This window comes from Scyliorhinus torazame, chromosome 1 (genome assembly GCF_047496885.1).
Source record: "Scyliorhinus torazame isolate Kashiwa2021f chromosome 1, sScyTor2.1, whole genome shotgun sequence".
Taxonomy (NCBI): Eukaryota; Metazoa; Chordata; class Chondrichthyes; order Carcharhiniformes; family Scyliorhinidae; genus Scyliorhinus; species Scyliorhinus torazame.
The window spans coordinates 95,301,321-95,320,229 of NC_092707.1; the positions used below are offsets into that span (position 1 = coordinate 95,301,321).

An 18,909-nucleotide genomic window follows, 5' to 3' on the forward strand; every position below is an offset into this window, starting at 1 on the left:
AGTTGAGCTGGACATAGTAGATGTTGTTGAGAGTGAAATCTTTAAACGCAGCCTTTGCTAGCATCACCCACGTTGCGACTATTTTTTTAATAAAGTATAAATATGTTCCATTCCCTCTTTATCACTTTTGTAAAACAGTTCAATGCTGACCATATGTTTGTTTTTGAAATCTCGTATGAAATGTTAAAAATGATTGTTGTTTTTAAAAAGTTAATGCAAAACCGAGTACAAAATAACTTGTACGTTACAGCAGTTTGTTAGTCTAAACATTGACAGTCGACATTGAAAGATTGCAGCTGTTTATCTGTAAGAATGCTGTTGTAGATTCTCAACATTCCAATGTTACTGATTGGTCTGTGGTGGCTACATGACCACGTGGCTGCATGGATGAATCAGACCTCAACAGACAATTTTGCAAGCACAACAATAACTTATATTTATATTCCTTTAATGTAGTAAAACTTCCCACGGTGCTTCACAGGAGCAATATAAAACAAAATATGACACTGTGCCATTAGATATTTGGTCAGATGACCAAACTCTTGGTCAGTGAGGTAGGTTTTAAGGAGAATCTTAAAGGAGGAAGGTGAGTACGAGAGGCCAAAATGAAATTCCAGGACTTAGGCCCAATTGCAACTGAAGAGACATAGCCACCAACGGTGGAGTGATTAAAATCACGATTGCTCAAGAAGTCAAAATTAGATGAGCGCAGATATCTCGGATGATTTGGGGCTGGAAGAGATTACAAAGATGCAGAGAGCAAGACCATGAATGGATTTGAAAATAAGAATGAAAATTTTAAAATGAAGACATTTTTGGATTTTGTTTATTGTCACGTGTACCGAGGTACAGTGAAAAGTATTTTTCTGAGAGCAGCTCAACAGATCATTAAGTACATGAAAAGAAAAGAAAATACATAATAGGGCAACACAAGTTACACAATGTAAATACATAGACACCGGCATCAGGTGAAGCATACGGGGGTGTAGTGTTAATGATGTCAGTCCATAAGAGGGTCGTTTAGAAGTCTGGTAACAGCGGGGAAGAAGCTGTTTTGAGTCTGTTCGTGCGTTTTCTCAGACTTCTGTATCTCACTGGATTTTTCACTGGAGGCCAGTGAGCATAGGGTCTATAGGTAAACAGAACTTTGTGTGAATTAGGACATAGGCAGCAGAAGTTTACCTTCCTTTCACAAAACCCGTCTGATCCTTCCCAACCAACCCTGGCCCCAGCTCCACCCCAGACTTCTTATAAAACGCCACTGGGAACCCATCCGGATCTGGAGCCTTCCCTGCCTGCACTGCCCCCATGCCATCCATCACCTCCCACATCCCAATTCGGGCCTCCAGGCCCTATACCCACCCTTCTCCACCTTGGGAAACTCCAACTCATCCAGGAACCGCCTCATCTCCTCTTCACCCCCTCGAGGGCTCCGTAACATAAAGCCTCCTATAGAATGCCTCAAATACCCCATTCACTCCCTCCGGATCCACCTCCACCTTTCCCCCATTTGTCCGTCACTCTACCAATCTCCTTTGCCGCTGCCTGCTTCCTCAACTGATGAGCCAGCATTCTACTTCTCCCCTTATTCATAGTCTAGCCCTCTGCAACTGGCCCACCTGCAGCCTCCTCAGCGCCCTGTGTTCCCGATCCACCTCGTGGGGCCAATCAAAGCTCCCTCGCCCATCAATTGCTCCAATAGCAAAGAACAAAGAAAAATACAGCACAGGAACAGGCCCTCCAGCCCTCTAAGTCTGTGCCGATCACGATGCCCTAACTAAAAAAAAAAAACTTCTGCCCTTACTCAGATCTTCCTATTCATGTACCCATCCAGATGCCTCTTATATGTTGCTAATATGCCTGCGTCCACCGCATCCTCTGGCAGCGTGTCCCAGGCACCCACCACTCTCTGCGTGAAAAACTACCCCACACACCTCCCTTAAACGTTCCCCCTCTCACCTTGAACCTGTGCCCCCTTGTTATTGATACTTCCACTACTATTGGAAAAAGCCTCTGACTATCCACCCTGTCTATGCCTCTGTCATTCCAGTGAAAACAATCCTGGTTTATTCAACCTCTCCTCATAGCCAAAACCCTCGAGACTAGGCAACATCCTGCTGAACCTTCTTTGCACTCACTCCAAAGCTTCCACATTCTTCTAATGTGGTAACCAGAACTGCACGCAGTACTCCAAATGCGGCCTAGTCAAGGTTTTATATAGCTGCAACAGGATTTCCCAACTCCTGTACTCAATGTCTCGCCTTGCCACATGCTTGGCTGCGTCTGTTCCCTCGATACCGTCGGGCATAAATAAAAATAAAGAAACTATAAAGGTCTGACATAGGGACGTTCCGAAGAACAAAGGGACCTTGGCATGTTTGTCCATAGATCTCTGAAGGCAGGTTAATAGGGTGGTGACAACTCGTTTTTATCAATCGAGAGATAGATTACAAAAGCAGGGAAGTCATGATGGAGCTGTATAGAACTTTGGTGAGGCCACAGCTGGAGTACTGTGTGCAATTCTGGTCGCCACATTATAGGAAGGATGTAATTGCACTGGAGGGGTTGCAGAGAAGGTTCACCAGAATGTTGCCTGGGATGGAACATTTAAGTTATAAAGATAGGTTGGATAGGTTTGGGTTGTTTTCTCTGGAGCAGAGAAGACTGAGGGGTGACCTGATTGAGGTGCATAAGATTATGAGGGCATGGACAGGGTGGATTGGAAGCAGCTGTTCCCCTTAGTTGAAGGGTCAGTTGAGAGGAGACACAAGTTCAAAGTGAGGGGTGGGAGGATTTGAGGTAAAACCTTTTTACCCAGAGAGTGGTGATGGTCTGAAACACACTGCCTGGGACGGTTGTCTCACATCCTTTATAAAGTATCTGGATGAGTACTTGGCATGCCATAACATTCAAGGCTATGGGCCAAAGCTAACAAGTGGGATTAGGTGGGCAGGTCAGGGCCTTTCATGCGTCGGTGCAGACTCAATGGGCTGAAGGGTCTCTTATAAAACCTATGATGAAATATGCTTGTTCTTTTCTTTTTCAGTGTCTTCCACGTGTCACCCCACATTTAATGATTGGTGCATGTGTTCCTCAAGTTTTTGCTGTTTTACTCATTTTAGCTTATAATACTTGATTATTCTTGCTTCCAAAATGCATCACTTCACAATCTGTCCACATTAAATTTTATCATACTCATCTGCCTAATCTGTTATTTTGTTTATGTTCTCCTAAAGTCATGAGTTTCTACACAGTTAACAATGCTCTAATTTTGTGTCATCAATGTCATCAACCTGAAACGTTAACTTGGTTTCCTGTGAATTCACCTCACTTCAACTGAACCCGCCTCCACCAAAGACTCACGAAGTGCATTCCGGACGGACCCTTACCACTCACTGCGTAGAAAAGATTTTCCTCATGTCGTTTTCACTTCTTTTACCAATTACTTTAATTCTGTTCCCTCTCGCTCTCTATCCTTTCACAAGTGGGAACAGTTTTTCAATTTTCTAACACAATTTTGGCTGGTCTCCCAAATTTTACCCTCAGGAAGTTTGGTGTTCTCCAAAATTCCACTGCCCATATTTTAATGATGTGGCGATGTCGGCGTTGGACTGGGGTGAGCACAATAAGAGGTCTTACAACACCAGGTTAACGTCGAACAGATTTGTTTCAAATCACTAGCTTTCAGAGCATTGCTCCTTCCTCAGGTGAATGAAGAGTTGGTTCCGGAAACATATATAGACAAAGTCAAAGATGCAAGCCGATACTTTGAATGCGAGCATTTGCAGGTAATTAAGTCTTTACAGACCCAGGGAGAGGGGTAATCCCAGGTTAAAGAGGTCTGACAGCTCGCAGGGGCAGGAGCTCTGCCCTACTGGGTTAAGCGCAGCAAGTAAATGACTCCAAGAGATCATGTTGTGACTGACTCCACCCTTTATGTGAAATGTCTCATTTGTTCAGCTGCAGCTTTTGAAAGGATATGGATAGAATTGAGGGATAAAAATTAAAAGAATATCAGGAACGGACAAATGATTGTGTTACCTTTTTCAGAGAGCCAGCACAGGAATGCCAGACTGAATGACTATCTTTTGCGCTGTACAGTTCTATAATTCCATGCAAATGATTATCTGATGAAAATGATTGGCTACTTTTTTGGAGTCAGAAAACAGAAAATGCAGCTGCAAAATCCCTGTGTACTGTCGCACAAATCTCCTGTACAAATGACTCATTGGTAAAGCTATAGAAACGTCCCATGTTCTTGGCACCCTATTCTCATCCAACCACTGAATTCTCATATCCTAATGAATTGATCTGGTTTTCGTACTTTATTTCAGATGTCCTCTTCTTGCTCCACCTCAGCTGAGTGAGATCTTGTGAACTGATGTGCCTCTTCTAGTCTTCTGTCACCTTCGCACTTAGTTGCTTCTTATTCCTGTTTCTTTGCTACATCAATCTTTGTGCATCAACCTGCTTCTGTCTTTGGGAACTCCATTCCTAATCCTCAGACTTGTCACCCTACTTTCAAACACCCGCTCTATACACTTTACTTATGCCTTGCCCCTCATAAGTTTATTAATTTCCGTGTTTCCACTGCTCAGTAGTCTCTGGATTTCCCTCGCCTGTGTAAATTCAATGAAAGTTATTTTCTGTATGCGCAGAGCACTTTAGATATGCAAGTTGTTGCTGCTGTTAAGCAGGCTTCTTTCTTTTTCCAGATTCAAGGAGGTGACCCTACTGGTACAGGCACTGGTAAGATTTGATCCAAGTTTGATTTTATGCTTGCAACCCATTCATTTGTATAATGCAGTCGTGTTGTTTTGTAAAGGTTCCAATAAACACTTAACCATTTTATGAACAAAGTAAGAGACAATTACGCAGTAAAAGCAATGTGATCTCAGCGCCACCCTCCCCACGGGTAGCTTTTGATGCATGCCACTTTCTTGGTGAAATTGTATTTTTTTCATCTGATCAAGAAGGGAGATCGAGCAAAACACAATGTTTCTTGATGGAATGTCCAAACACTCATGGGCAGGGTATTGATTCCAAGTGCACAAACAGGGAACAATAGCCAGAGCAAGCTTTGAAGTTTGGGAGCTCCTCAGAATTGTGCTGGGACTTTGCCTGTGAGATCTTCCTGGTGTAGAGCTACATCAGACAACGGGCATTCTCTCTAGTGGTTTCAGTCATCAGCAGATGCTTTTGGAAAGAATAGAAAAGTCTTAAGACCACATTGGTCATCCCATGAACAATTAGCACAGGATAACACCATTATCAGGGCTTTGTGTGAAATTAACATTCCAAGTTTGTTGTCAAACCTATACCTTGCAAACCTGCCAATGTCTACATTGGCAATATTGGCATCCCTCCCCAGACATGCAAAACTCGGCATTGATGCAAGTGGAAGGCATACACTTGTGAGCAGGTCATTACTTGCAGCTCGAATTGGGGAAGGTCATAATTTGATATCAGATTGGTTTATCTTGTAGAATATTAGCTGTGGCAAGAAACCTTTGAAATAAAGTGCAATTGTTAAATTCAAAGAAGGGCTAGGCATTATCTGGCTAGCTATAATTGTACTTGATTGGACAATAGCATAAGGAACTTTTACAATCTATATAATCTATATACAGTAGCACAGTGGTTAGCACTGTTGCTTCACAGCACCAGGGTCCCAGGTTTGATTCCTGCTTGGGTCACATTCTGTGCGGGGTCTGCACGTTCTCCCTGTGTCTGCGTGGGTTTCCTCCGGGTGCACCGGTTTTCTCCCACAAGTCCCGAAAGACGTGCTGTTAGGTGAACTGGATATCCTGAATTCTCCCTCTGTGTGCCCGAACAGGCGCCGGAGTGTGGTGACTAGGGGATTTTCATAGTAACTTCATTGCGGTGTTAATGTAAGCCTACTTGTGACAATAATAAAGATTATTATTATTATTTACCAACCCTGAACTACTTTCAATGGCTTATCTTTTTAATTACTTCTGAAGATGCTGTTTGCAAAAGGGGTGAAATACTGAATCTTGCCTTTTATCTGTTATGTTTTTATCCGTTCTATCGCCAGCATTGTTGTATTTTTCAGGCTTCCCTGTGGTGTAGAATGTCATCAGTTTTGTACTGTCCCAAATGGTAATCGGGTGTCTTGGGAATTAAACTAATTGTAAGGCCGGTTTATGCTTTTTGTACTGTACTATTTGGAACTGGAATTTTTAACAAAATTAATTGTACACTCTGGCCGAAACAAATTAGAAAGCCCAAAGAAGCATAATGATTAAAAACCCACCTGTGCCAGAAAATGTATCTGCTAATACAGTATCCATTTCCTGGTGTACATAAGTTATCACTGAAGCTGATTATACCATCACTGACAACAATTACAGATACATATTATGAACATTTATATAAATCCTAACAACTCCAGTCCCTTTGGGTGAATCTGCCTCAGGAAAGCAGGGGTGAATTATTTTTGAAAAATTGTGATATCAGTGAAGTTTACTCTGGTCAACATGGTGTACTTACAACATTAGTTCTGAACAAGCTCTAAACATGTCCTTACATAGGTTGGTTGTAAAGCTTTTAAAACATTTAACTCAAAATTTTCAACGGTGTATATTTTGCAGTTTAGAAAATGGGTAAAAGACACAATTGTTTAAACAGATGGGAGCCTTTACCTTCTATTATTTGCTTTACTAAGGACAGCGTGTCCCAGCAAGGAGACAACATGTTTTGTTGGAAATAATGAGAAGCTGTTTGCAGTGCACTCAACATCTGCCAATATTTAACATGGGCAGTGTTAAAAACCCTATTTCAATTAATGCTTTAACAGGACAGCACAACTCATCAGCTTTAAATCAAAAGATAGGCTTTATTAAAGAAATCGCCTGATTTCTGATCTTCTGATGCAATTCGTGCTACTGTGAATAGCACTAAGTAAAGCATGACTGGGTTTGATTTCAATTGGCTTCGTCTTGAAGAGTTGATTCTCAAAATGCCTGCTTAAAGTGGGGTTTAACTGCATATCGCCCTCAAGTTTGTTCTTTTCAGCATACGAGTAAGGGAGGATGTCCTTTAACATGTTCTCTTCAAGTTCTATCTATTTGGAAATGTTGTTCTTTTACAATACGGATTCATTTTCAGTTCTGTATGCTGCGTTCTTTCTCCCCTGCATGCCTGCCATTGCCTGAACAAAGGTCTTCTGGTCTGTGAATTCGCAAACTGCATGTTTCCCAAGATTCCCTCTGCCTCAGCAATATGAATACCTTCAGGACAGATGATCCTGAGGGCTGTGAACCATCAACTTTTGTACATCAAGTAAACCTCTATTATCAGACATCTTTGAAGCAACTCTGTTCCTTCTTAAATGGGTTACTCTTAAATAAGTTACAATGCAAGCATTGAAGTTAGCTTCCAGGACTAAAACTGTCACAAAATAAAGAATAGAAAGCACTTTCTTCCGGATTAATATAACAAAATATCTATATTTGAGACCAATTTAAATAGCACACCGAAAAATAAAAATAAACCCACCCTGGAACACTTTCAATCACGATTAAGAACCACTTCACCTCAAAAGTACTCACAAGCACTTTGGAGAAAAATTAGTTAAGACATCAACGAACCTCCTTATGTTCCTGAACTATTATCTATCGCAAGATAAGTTATGAGAAAGGAAGATTGATTGGCCATTATTAGCAGCCTTTAATATATCCATAAAATCTCTTGGCCTCCATCACACATCTAACTGTCTTAAATAATGTCAGATTTGTGTCATCTCTCCATTCCATGTGTATTGAATAGTTTTCTGACAGTTCTAATTCTGTCTTTCACCGGTTTGAATCTGTTCCCTTCTGTCACTTAGTTTGAACTGGTGTTTTGGATTCACCTTTACTCAATTATCTAATATATTGAATACCTGTAGCTTCCTTTCTCGGCTCAAAAGACTGGCTTGTCCATTCTTTATTCATAGGGGAAACACATTGTTTATTAATAAATATATAAATAGAAACATTATAAATAGAAAAAATGTTTTTACTTTTTGGGGGCCTCCAAAATTCGAGGTAATAATTGTAACGTGGTCACTAATAAATGTAGTAAAGAATTTGAGAGAAACTTATTTTGCCAAGTGAGTTATTAGAATGTGAAATTTACAACGACCCGGAATAGTTGAGGCAAAAATCACAGATGCCATTGGAGGAACTAAATAAATAGATTAGGGAGAAAGAAATGGAAGGTGATGTTGATAAGGCTAGGTGAAGTAGTGTTTTAGTAAGCTTGTGTGGAACACAACACCTGCCGACCAGCTGCATCAAAGGGCATGTGTCTATGTTGTAATGTCTATATAATAGCTCAGCACTTCCCGTGAGGAATCAATATGTCTCTTATTTCTGAATTATCTTCAGGGTTTGAACATTCCACTTCTATTTAGCTATCCAGAACTGAGAATAGCACTTAAGGAATGAGCTGATTAGAGCATGATTTCCTCTAACGTGAACGGTACTGTTTTCACTCTAATGAGTCAGTATTCTGTTTACTTTGTTGATTCCTGCTGTGCAGTGATGGAGCCCTATAATTATGCTCCATTCTTCCTCTTTCAGCCAAATTGTATAGAATGTCTCGAGAGGGTTGGACACAAAGGTTAGGAAGTTATGCTTCAGTTGTACAGAGTTTTGGTCAGACTCAGACATTCAGTTCTGGGCACTGCACCTCAGGAAGGATATATTGGCATTGGAGTGGGTGTAGCATAAATTCACCAGCATAAGGTTAAGATTAAATTCTGAGGCCAGCTTGCAAAGATTTAATGTGTTTTCCCTTTAATGTAGAAAATTGAGGAGTGATCTTATTTGGATGCTTAAAATAACAAAATAATTTGATTGAGTAAATAAAAATCTTTCCTCTGTCTGGAGAATCTGAAACAAGAAACCTTGATAATAAAATGTTGTTTGGTTGTAAGAACTTGTGTTTTGTACATTTGGTGCTTTACTTGCAGAAAAAAGGCTGAGGTCTTGAAAAAAAACTTGGAGAGCTTTATGGAATTGTATAAGATTGTAAAGGTAGACTTTTTTATTATAAAAAGGAGGGCCTTAAGAAATAGAAAAGTCAGAGTAAGGTGATGGGGTGTGATGGTAAGACGGTGCTGACCAGTGTAATGCAACATAGTAATCAAGCTATTAAGGTTCAATCCTCAAGGTTAATTGGGATTAATTACAAACTCCCAGAATCTGAGCAGTTTTACTTGGCTTTTTTGGCCATGTAGTTAAAGGAGCATAACAAATACCATAAATCCTGTGTTTCTACAAGATTAAAATGTTTAGAGAAATGTTTTTGAAACCACCTAAAGAGACGAGTGATGCAGAAAGAAAATTATGAAAACTAAATAAATGTGTTTCTGGGCTAAATGATGCCTTGGGGGTGTGCTATTTCTCAATGACATTTGTTTTGCTGAAAGTAGGCTGTGTTCAACTAAAAGTTGATCCTGCAAAGTTTTAATGGTATTAGAAAGGGAGACTTTCAGGCATCATCATTATGCATGTTGATGATTTCTTATGGGATGGTACTATGGAATTTGAGAAATGTGGTATTAATAAGATTAAAGTGGAATTTAAGATTGGAAGTCAGGCTTCTGTATTTTAAATATATTTGTTTAAGCATTAGCAGTATATGTCTGGAGTAACTTTACATCAGCAGTCCTATTTTGAGAGTGTCACCCCGATCCCAGTTAATCATGCTTGGTCACCACAGAAAAATTATGTCACATCTAAAGAAGAAACACGGCAGTTGTGAAGGTTGATTAGTCAGTTGAATTGATTGACAAGACCGGGTGCTGGTTTTGATGGATTGGAACTAAGTACTTAAGACGAAGCACCCTAAAGTCAGGGACATTTTAATGCAAATAAAAATGAAACAAATCAAATATGGAGAAACGCATACTTACATTCCTAGCCTTGGGTGAACCAAAGAACATGAAATCAGTTATTTTTAGTGCTGCATTTCATGCCAGTATTGCTGATGCATATTTGAGTACAGTTGGTTTCATAGTATTTTTGGTGGATTAAAATGGGAAATATTGCTCTGTAGCCTGGGAAGCTAAGACCATAAAAGGGATTGTTAAAAGCACTTTAGCCATGGAAACACCTCTTCTGGAAGCAGTGGATATGGGATTCTACTTGTGAAATATTTTAGGCAAAATTCTAGAAAAGAGATGTACTGCAAATAGTTTTGTCATGATATACATCAGCATATCATGGTGCAATCACACACACACTGATGGACATACAGTAGGACCAACCAGCATACACAACATCGCAGCCAACCACCAGTGACAGGAATGTGCTGGGGTTGTAAATTGAGAGCATGACCTGCTGTCCTACCTCAAACTCAGTCGCATGCACTGTCTTGTCGAAACAGGCCGTGCTCTGTTTCTTCCTAGTGCCTAATCATACTGCGGCTGCTAGCTGAGCTGTTTTCACATTTTCAAATAACTGTTTGACTGCGTTCTCGTGTGCCAGGGCCGTCACTTCGGGGCTGGTCAAGTCCAATCCTAATACAAATTCTGTGCCTTTCATGGGGGGTCCGGTCAGGAGAGTGTGTGGGGTGTAACCTGTGGATGTTGAAATAGTATTTCTCAAAAACATCAGTGCAAAAGGAGGACTGAATCCCAAGTGGTGTTGTTTTGTTGGACCATTTTTCTGAGGGTGGCTTTTAGGGTCCGATTCATGCGCTCCACGATACCACTTGACTGGGGGTGATATGCGATGTGGAATTTTTGGGTAATGCCAAATATCGTGAGGACGTTCTTCATGACACGTCCCGTAAAATGGGAGCCTTTGTCGGATTCAATGCTGCGGGGGAGTCCCCATCTCGTAAAGATGTGATGGGTTAAGATCTTGGCTGTGGTCTTTGCCGCGTTCGTTCTGGATGGGCAGGCCTCTACCCATTTCATAAAAGTGTCTATGACGACTAATACGTACTTGTAACCATTCCTGCAAGGGGGCAATGGTCCTATAAAATCAATCTGGAGGTTAGTCCAGGGACCATTAACAGGGCGAGTGTGGCTAAGTTGCGCTTTCTTTGCATATCTGTCCGGATTGTTCTGGGCACAGATAAGGCAATTCTCAACATAGTGCGTTATGTCTTCTTTTAAACTTGGCCACCAACAGAGCTGCCTGAGGTGGGCTGTAGTACGGTCAATTCCCTGATGCCCATGACTGTCATGGAACAAACAAATGAGCTGATTCCTGTCCTGTTCAGGAACCACATAAAGGGTGTCTTTTAACACCACACCGTCATGTGTGGTCAGTGCATTTTTAAACCTATCATAGGGTGCTGCAAATTGTCCTTTCAACATCTCCCTGAGATTGTTATCCTGCTTCTGAGCCTGCACTAAATCCTCAATATTAGTCTGCGAGACCTGAACTGCATTCACTGGTGCGCTTTCGGGGGGGGGGGTGTCCAAAAATATCCATGCTTGGAACCTGCTTTGGCCAGTGCGTCGGCTTTTACATTTCCAGGTGGGGAGGAACGGTGGTGACTTCGAACTTTAACAATTCCGAATGTCCTGTCCTGTGCTTTCTCTAAAATGTGGTGGAGCAATGGGGCTGAAGGGAGGGGTTTTCCGTCTGCGGAAACAAATCCTCTTGCTTTCCACAGGAGTAGGAATTCTGTAAGGCTGTTGCAGACATAGAGGCTGTCCGAGTATATGTCTGCTGGGCTGGGGAAGGAATCTGGGTGGTCTATAATCTACGCAGCAGCTGCTAGTTCTGCCGCCTGCGCGCCTAAGTGTCCTGGTAATTTTAGTGAGATTTCTTCTAGGGCGAGTCCCTGCGCGTCCTCAACATAAATGCCGCATCCTGTAATGCGCTTCCCGTCTACTACTGTGGAAGAACCATCCACATATATCCTTAAGGGTTCACACGTGTCTGGGGGCTCTGGGGTGAACTACCTATCTTTCTGGGGGGTGTTTTCGCAATAAAGGGGCCTGTGTTCTGGTGCGGTGAAATTATTTCACATTCATGGGGGGTGCCTGGGTACTGAAAGTTGTCGGCTAGGAAAGTGTGGGTCTGAGTCCGTTTAACAGTGATGTCCCGTCCCTGCAAAAGAAGGGTACATCTAGCTGCTCTAATTTGGCTAGCTGCACCGTCCTTAAGTCGTCCGTCAAGTAGAAGTTGGGTGGGGGGGTGTTCTGTGAGGATTGTAATGGGGTTTAGTCCGGTTATGTAGGAAAAATACTGAACTGCCCAGAAAACTGCGAGCAGGTGCCTTTCACAGGCCGAAAATCCCTGCTCCACAGGATCTAAAAGTCTGGAGGCGTAAGCCACGGGTCTTAACTGTTCGTGCCGTTCCTGGAGGAGCACGGCCGAAAGGGTGCGGTCTGTGCTAGCTATCTCTATAGCATAGGGGGAAAGCGGGTCTGGAACCTGTGGTGCGGGGGCTCCAATAAGGGCTCTTTTCAAAGCATCCACAGCATCCGTATGCTGCGGAAGCCATTCCCAAGGGGCTCCTTTCTTTAGGAGTTCCGAGAGGGGTGCTGCCTTGGTGGCGAAACCGTCGATATGGTTTCGGCAATAGCCAACCAGTCCTAAAGACGACCGGAGGGCTGAAACATTCTGGCGAAGGGGCAATTTGGCAATCGAGTCAATTCTTTTGTGCTCGATCTCGCGTTTACCATGCGTGATAATCGTACCCAAATATATCACATTTTTTTCCAAAATCTGGGCCTTTTTGGGGTTTACTTTGCATCCAATTGAATGTAGGAGTTCCAGGAGTTCGGACAAAAGCTCGATGTGCTCTGCCTTGGTGTCTGTCTGCAGTAATAGGTTGTCCACATACTGGACCAGACATTCGGGGCAAGAAAACTTTGATAATCCATTTGCCAGCTGTCGGTGGAAAATGGAGGGGGAGTTGTGGAATCCTTGTGGAAGGCATGTCCATGTGTACTGCTGACTTTTAAAAGTGAAGGCAAATTTGTATTGGCACGCGTTTGCCAATGGAATGGACCAGAATCCGTTACTGATGTCCAAATCCGTAAAGTATTGTGAGTTGAGTCCCTGTTTGAGCATGGTCTCGGGACTTGTGGCTACCGTGGGGGCTGCTGCGGGGGTGACTTTGTTGAGTTCCCGGTAATCGATGGTAGGTCGCCATGATCCAACGGGCTTTCTCACTGGCCAAATGGAGGCTACTGATCTGAGTACGCCCTGCTCTAATAAGCTGTCGATAACTTTTGTGATTTCTCCCTCTGCCTCTTGGGGAAATCCGCATTGCTTTTGGGGTCTAGGGTCAGGTCCTGTGATTTGAACGGAACCAGTCATCCGGCCACAGTCGTGTTTGTGGATCGCGAATGCTGTCCTGTGCTTCTGCAGAACTGCCCTAACCTGCTTGTCTGTGCTAATTGTGGGCGGGTCAAACTAGAAATCGCCCACTGCGCTAATCTTGTTTGCATACTCACCTACTATGAGCGTTGCGGGGGCTCTTGTGGATTTTGCCATTCTCCAAACACATTGGTTTACCGGATCAAATGAAAGGTGGTGAGAGTTCATAAAGTCAATTCCCAAAATGTGTTCTGCTGTGTGGGGTAGAGCGACTAAAACTATGGGGTGTTTTGGCATAATGTTGCCAATTTGAATGGGTACAGGGGCTGTGATGTGTCCCTGCTGTGAGTGGCCTGTAAAGCCGCTGAGCGTGATTGTGGCTGTAGTGGGCCACGTGTCTTTCTGGAATATGGTGGAGGAATTGATTGTGGTGCGGGACCCTCCTGTATCCCAGAGAAATTCGATGGGCTGTCCCCGTATCTTTGCTGCAACTACTGGTCGGCCGGACCTATCCCAAAGGGTGTCGCAGACCCAACTGGGGGAGCCCGAACACCGTCAGTCAGTTCCGTTCATGTCCGTCTGGTCTGAACGGGTGCCTACACTATGTATGGGCTCTGTCCTATTCTTATTCAGAGTGCCTGCCTGCTGGGCTCTCTGTGGCTTTCGTGGGGCATTGCACTCTCGTGCAAAGTGTCCTAACTGTCCACAGTTGTAACTCTCCTGTGGCTTCTGTGGGGGGCTGTTCCTGCCTTCGTTTACCCATGCGGGGTTCTGGTGCGTTTTCACCGCTTGGATGTCTGCTTCTGCCTGCTGTTCCTCGGGTTTCCTAACTGCAGGTTTGTTTTGGACAGATTGCTCCCAGGTGCGGGACAATCTCTTTAAAACCCATTTCTCATTATGCGCTTCTTCTGAGGGGTCATAGTTGGTACAGGCTTTTTGTCCTGCCTCTGTGGCATGGGAGATAAGGGTGTGGGTCCATTTGGCCATACCTTCTTGGGACAAATGGGCGCGGTTTAAATTACCGAAAACGGCTGTGAAATGGATCCACAGGCGTCCAGCAAATGCTGTGGGGTGTTCCGTCTTTTTCTGCCTGCACTTATTCAGGCCTTCTACTGGGTCACCTCTGTTGTAGCCGATTGCACCTAGGATCGCTGCGTACATCTCTGCAAGGGTGCCTCCTCCTATATTGTGTGGGTCGGGAAGGGCTGCTACGACTGAAGGGTCTAAACGCAAAACTGTGAGCTTCACGTGCTCACGCTCATCCAGGCCGTACATGGTCGCCTGCTGCTTTACTCTAGCAAAGAAGTGGTGGGGGTCTGAGGTGGGGAGGAACGGTGTGATTCTTTCGCACGCGTCCCATAATTGGGTCACGGTTAAGGGGGTGCTATAAAGAAATTCTGTATCTCCGTCCGATGTGACTGTGTGGTGGGTGGTTACTGGATTCATTGGTGCCTGAACTATCTGCGATGTGGGGGGTTGGGGCGCTTTTCTCTTCTGGGGCTTTCCTTGCGCACATGTTCCCTGAACATACCTATGCGCGGTCTCATTTAATTCTTCCCAATCCGGGCCGTCTTCTGTATCTAACTGGGATCCAAAGGTGCTCTGGAATTCATTTTGAACTGAAAGCAAAGACTGTAGTTCTGCAACCTGCTTCCTGCACTTCGCATGATCTAGTGAGCTCTGTCTGTGCTCCGTGGTAGTAGCATGGAGTGCTCGTAATGCTGCTTTCAGGTCGCTACACTGCCTTTGCAGTGCCTCTACCTGTTTCTCGGTTTCCTCTCTTACCAGGACTGCACGTTGCGTGTCCTGATAGACCTTTTCGTACTGTGTCTGGAAGCTGCTTAAATGCGCCAGACAAGACTGGTGTGCCCACTTGGCATCATCCACCTCTCCGTCCTTTGCTGCTAACTTCCTTCTCAACTCTATGTTCTCTTTCTCAACCTCAATTACATCGACCTTGCTCATTCGATGTACTCCTTCTATCTCTTTACGGAGAGTCCGAACGACCTCCTCTGTGCGTCGCAGTTGTGCCAAATAGGACACGATTGCCATCGGCTTGTGAGCTTTTCCCAAGCTTTTCTTATGAATCTCTGACAGGTTCTCCCACCAAGTATGTCCTATACTCCCCGGTCCTGTTTCCTTATTCTCACAGAATTCACTCCAAAGGGGTCATCCTTTCCCTTTGAGGTACTTCCTGATTTCCTCTTCCCAAACGAGACACTGTCCTTCTCTGCTGCTGGTCGCTGCGACCACGAATTCTTCAGGGTTCATGAGGCGTTGCATTGCCTGCATTGCCATCTTCCCTCTCTAAATACTTTCTTAAAATTTGGAACGAGGGGTACTAAGGCGGTGCTGTAATTACGGGTACGGCTTTCGCTATTTTCCGGAATACAAACTCCCGACAGTTTTTCGCAACAAAAATCTATCAGTTTCACCTTATAGCCCTGTTAGTTACGCATGCATTAACATACTTCCGAATTATGGGGATTGATCAGAACTGCTTGAACACTTGTGGTTTTTTCAGTTTCCAATTGGATTCTCAATTCAAATTTTTGGGTTCTCCCGGAGTGGTTAAGCCACTTCTAAGTCGGGTCCCGTCAGGATGTCGCCAGTAATATGTTGCTAACTTTTGGTTCTTAGCTTCGAAGCTAACTTAGCTTCGGAATTGGCCCACCAGGTATGGGGAACAAATGGCCTTTCGTTCAGGTCCTGAGTCTGCAGGATTCAAAAGCTGGTATGGACTTGTAGCTCGGAGCGCCTATCTCGTAGCGAGCGTTGACTGGAGACTTATTTGGTTGGTGCGGCAGCTGGGCAGTTCACACTCGGGTTGATTCGCGTTGTTGAGTGACCCTGCCAAGAAGGACGATTTGAACTTGGGGGCTTTACTTTATAGTCCCCAGGGGCTTCCCGCCCTTCGGGGCGGACCCTGTACCTGGTTCCAAATGATTGGACTGCGTTCCGATCACTTGGATCGATTTCTCCAATACTGGAGTTGTTCCCTGATCGCTGGGCGGTCCCTAAATGTCCGTTGGCCTTCCTTTGTCTTGGCTCCTGCTGGCGCGAGGAGTCTGGCTTGGCCTTATTCACCTGAAGTGTATCAATTGTGCCTGGGAATCACTCATTACTATGCAGATGGCTGCTGCATTACTATGCAGATGGATGCTGGTTTCAGTGCTGTCTGGTTTTTGCAAGTTCCAATACACAGGATTTCTGCACTTGCTCGTTTTTGCCTGTGTTGGCTGAATTTCCCTTTAGTCCTTGCGGTTCTCCATTTTAAGTCGGGAAATGGCCAACCCAGGTGGCTACAGAAGTGCAGGTTTAGTGCATACTCTGCATCTTGAAAACAACACTGTTTGACAGTAGAAGAGAGGATAGTTGAGTTCCACAAGCATCACCTGTTGAAGCAGCTGACCCTCTGTCTGGGTTAGTTGGAGCACAGCTGATTCCAAATAGCTGATTGTTCAATACTGGAAAGCTGGGTCAAGACAGGAATTGCAGTTTCTGCCCGCGACCTGGAGAGTGAGAGCTAACCTGCCTACAAGCAAGGGGGGCCTGCTAAGCTGCTGAGCCCCCCATACTATGAAGGGGGTGACAAAAATTAGGACATTGACCAGCAAACTTAACAGAGAAAGAACATCTGCCCTGAAGGAGGGTGGTAGACTGAAGCAACAAGAACTTTAAAATCAAACGTTTGGAGCTTTTTTTGCACTTTGTTGTTGAGAACTGTTGTGAATGGTTAGGAGGCAGGAAAAAGGGCTGGGAGATCATGAGGTGAGAAGGTCTGTGCTTGTGCTCTACTGAAGACCCAATTTGCTGAGCTCATTAAGGCATGCAGAAGACCTCATTCAGAGACCCCCACCCTCTTTTTGTAACCAGGGCCACCGGAAACTGCCTGGTAAAGATTTAATTTAACCCTTAAATATCTTTGGAGGATTGTGCCTGGGCAGTTTTGGCTGCCTCAGTTGAAGACACCCCTCCTTCTTCAGGAAGAGCAAAAAAGAAGACCTAATACAAAAGGAGTGTATTTAAACGACAGATTACAGCAACGGCAGTCTGAGCCAGGCCACACCAATCCCGAGGGGGACATCCTGAGTCCATGGACTTGCCACCAAGTCACTGCCTGCTACTGCCCCCAGCCCCGGCAGTCGCTCTCCCACCAGCAAGCCCAAGAGTTTCCAAAGCTTTCAGTGCATTTTTAATCTCCCACTCCCCCTCCCCAGCCATAGCACCCAGTCCACATTTGTAAGTACTTATAGTAGTTCATGCTCACGAGACTTCCGCCTGAGAGCAGCGGAGCATCATGGAAAGGCAGAGCATATTGTGTCCAACCTGCTAATCACATTTAAATGCATGCAAATGCCAGTTTCGCATACCGCCGCTGTCGACGCCGGGCTCAAACTTCGTAATTGCCACCAATGAGGAACTGGAGCACGGAGCCCAAATCGGCGCCGGGCGCGGACCTTGATTCTGGCTGGACACCTGATTCTCTGCCCAATCGCAGTTTGTGTTTGTGGCGAGGCGGAGTATTTTGCCCACAGTTAGTAAAATTAGGAGCTATAGATTTGTAATGCTTCACTCTGCGAATAAATCTAAAACTGAGTAAAGATTGACTTTGGGTTTCCTGTTTCACCTGGCTATCAGAAGTTTAACAAAAGGAGTGAAAATCTGGAACCCTTTCCTCAAAAGGCTCCAGATGGTGGGTCAATGGTGATTGAGAGCCGTCATTTTTTGTTAGGTAAGGTATTAAGGGATATGGAATGAAGATGGGCAAACGGTGTTGAGGTATAGATCTGTCATGATCAATTGAATGGTAGAACAGGTTTGAAGGGCTGAATGATCAATTGCTGTTCCTATAGTTTGAAATTCTGTTGAATAAAGCCTCACCACCATGTGATCAAACAGACTATGCTCACTGTGAACCGTAGGCCACCCTTCCATGTTTATCTTCGGGACATAACATAACAACGGCTGCGTGACACCACAGACATTAATGTTAATTTCGTCATTGTCAAAAAATGACCAACATTTTCTCTTAGCATAACTCTACAGTCATTGTACCTGTTCTATTCACTACATTGCAAAGGAGGTAAAGTAATGAAGCAGTGAAGGAAAGGGGCAAGTATACATGGAAAACCATTAAAATAATGATGAAAACAAGCACTTAACTTCTGCAAGCAATCAGTCGAGTAATGAACTTGCTTGGGAGGGTTGAAAAGTTAGATTAAAGAAGAAACTCCAAAATAAATATTTGAATCCATCTGGAACAATCTTAAAAATAAAATCCTGTCTAAGTTGTTTCTTAAAACAATTTGATACTAATTTTTACAGTATCCAATCCTAATATTTAACCAGGAAATGCGTGGTAATCTTAACCAGGAGTGGACAACCAGCAAATGGTAACAGTTTTGTGTAAGGCTCATGTTGAAGGGGATCGTTTCCTTTGTCATGGATCTCTTGCATACATCACCTATTACCTATCCCACACAAGCTGCTTGATATGTTTGTTAATCTACACATGACTATCTCTCAACGTGAAAATCTCAATGTTTTCCTTTTGCTAAGTGATTTTGAGAAACTCTGTGAGCAAGTAGCCATTTACATTGAATCCTTG

General features: G+C 43.9%; 1 protein-coding gene across 3 annotated transcripts in view; it reads left to right on the top strand.

Annotated features, from left to right (window-relative positions):
- Positions 1 to 18,909, top strand: part of ppil2 (peptidylprolyl isomerase (cyclophilin)-like 2) — a 593,707-nt gene that overhangs the window by 344,946 nt on the left and 229,852 nt on the right. For all 3 annotated transcript variants that reach the window (XM_072498280.1, XM_072498289.1, XM_072498297.1), the window contains one exon: positions 4,716 to 4,749. In XM_072498280.1, the coding sequence (XP_072354381.1) occupies positions 4,716 to 4,749 (34 nt within the window). The remainder of the gene's footprint in view (positions 1 to 4,715; positions 4,750 to 18,909) is intronic.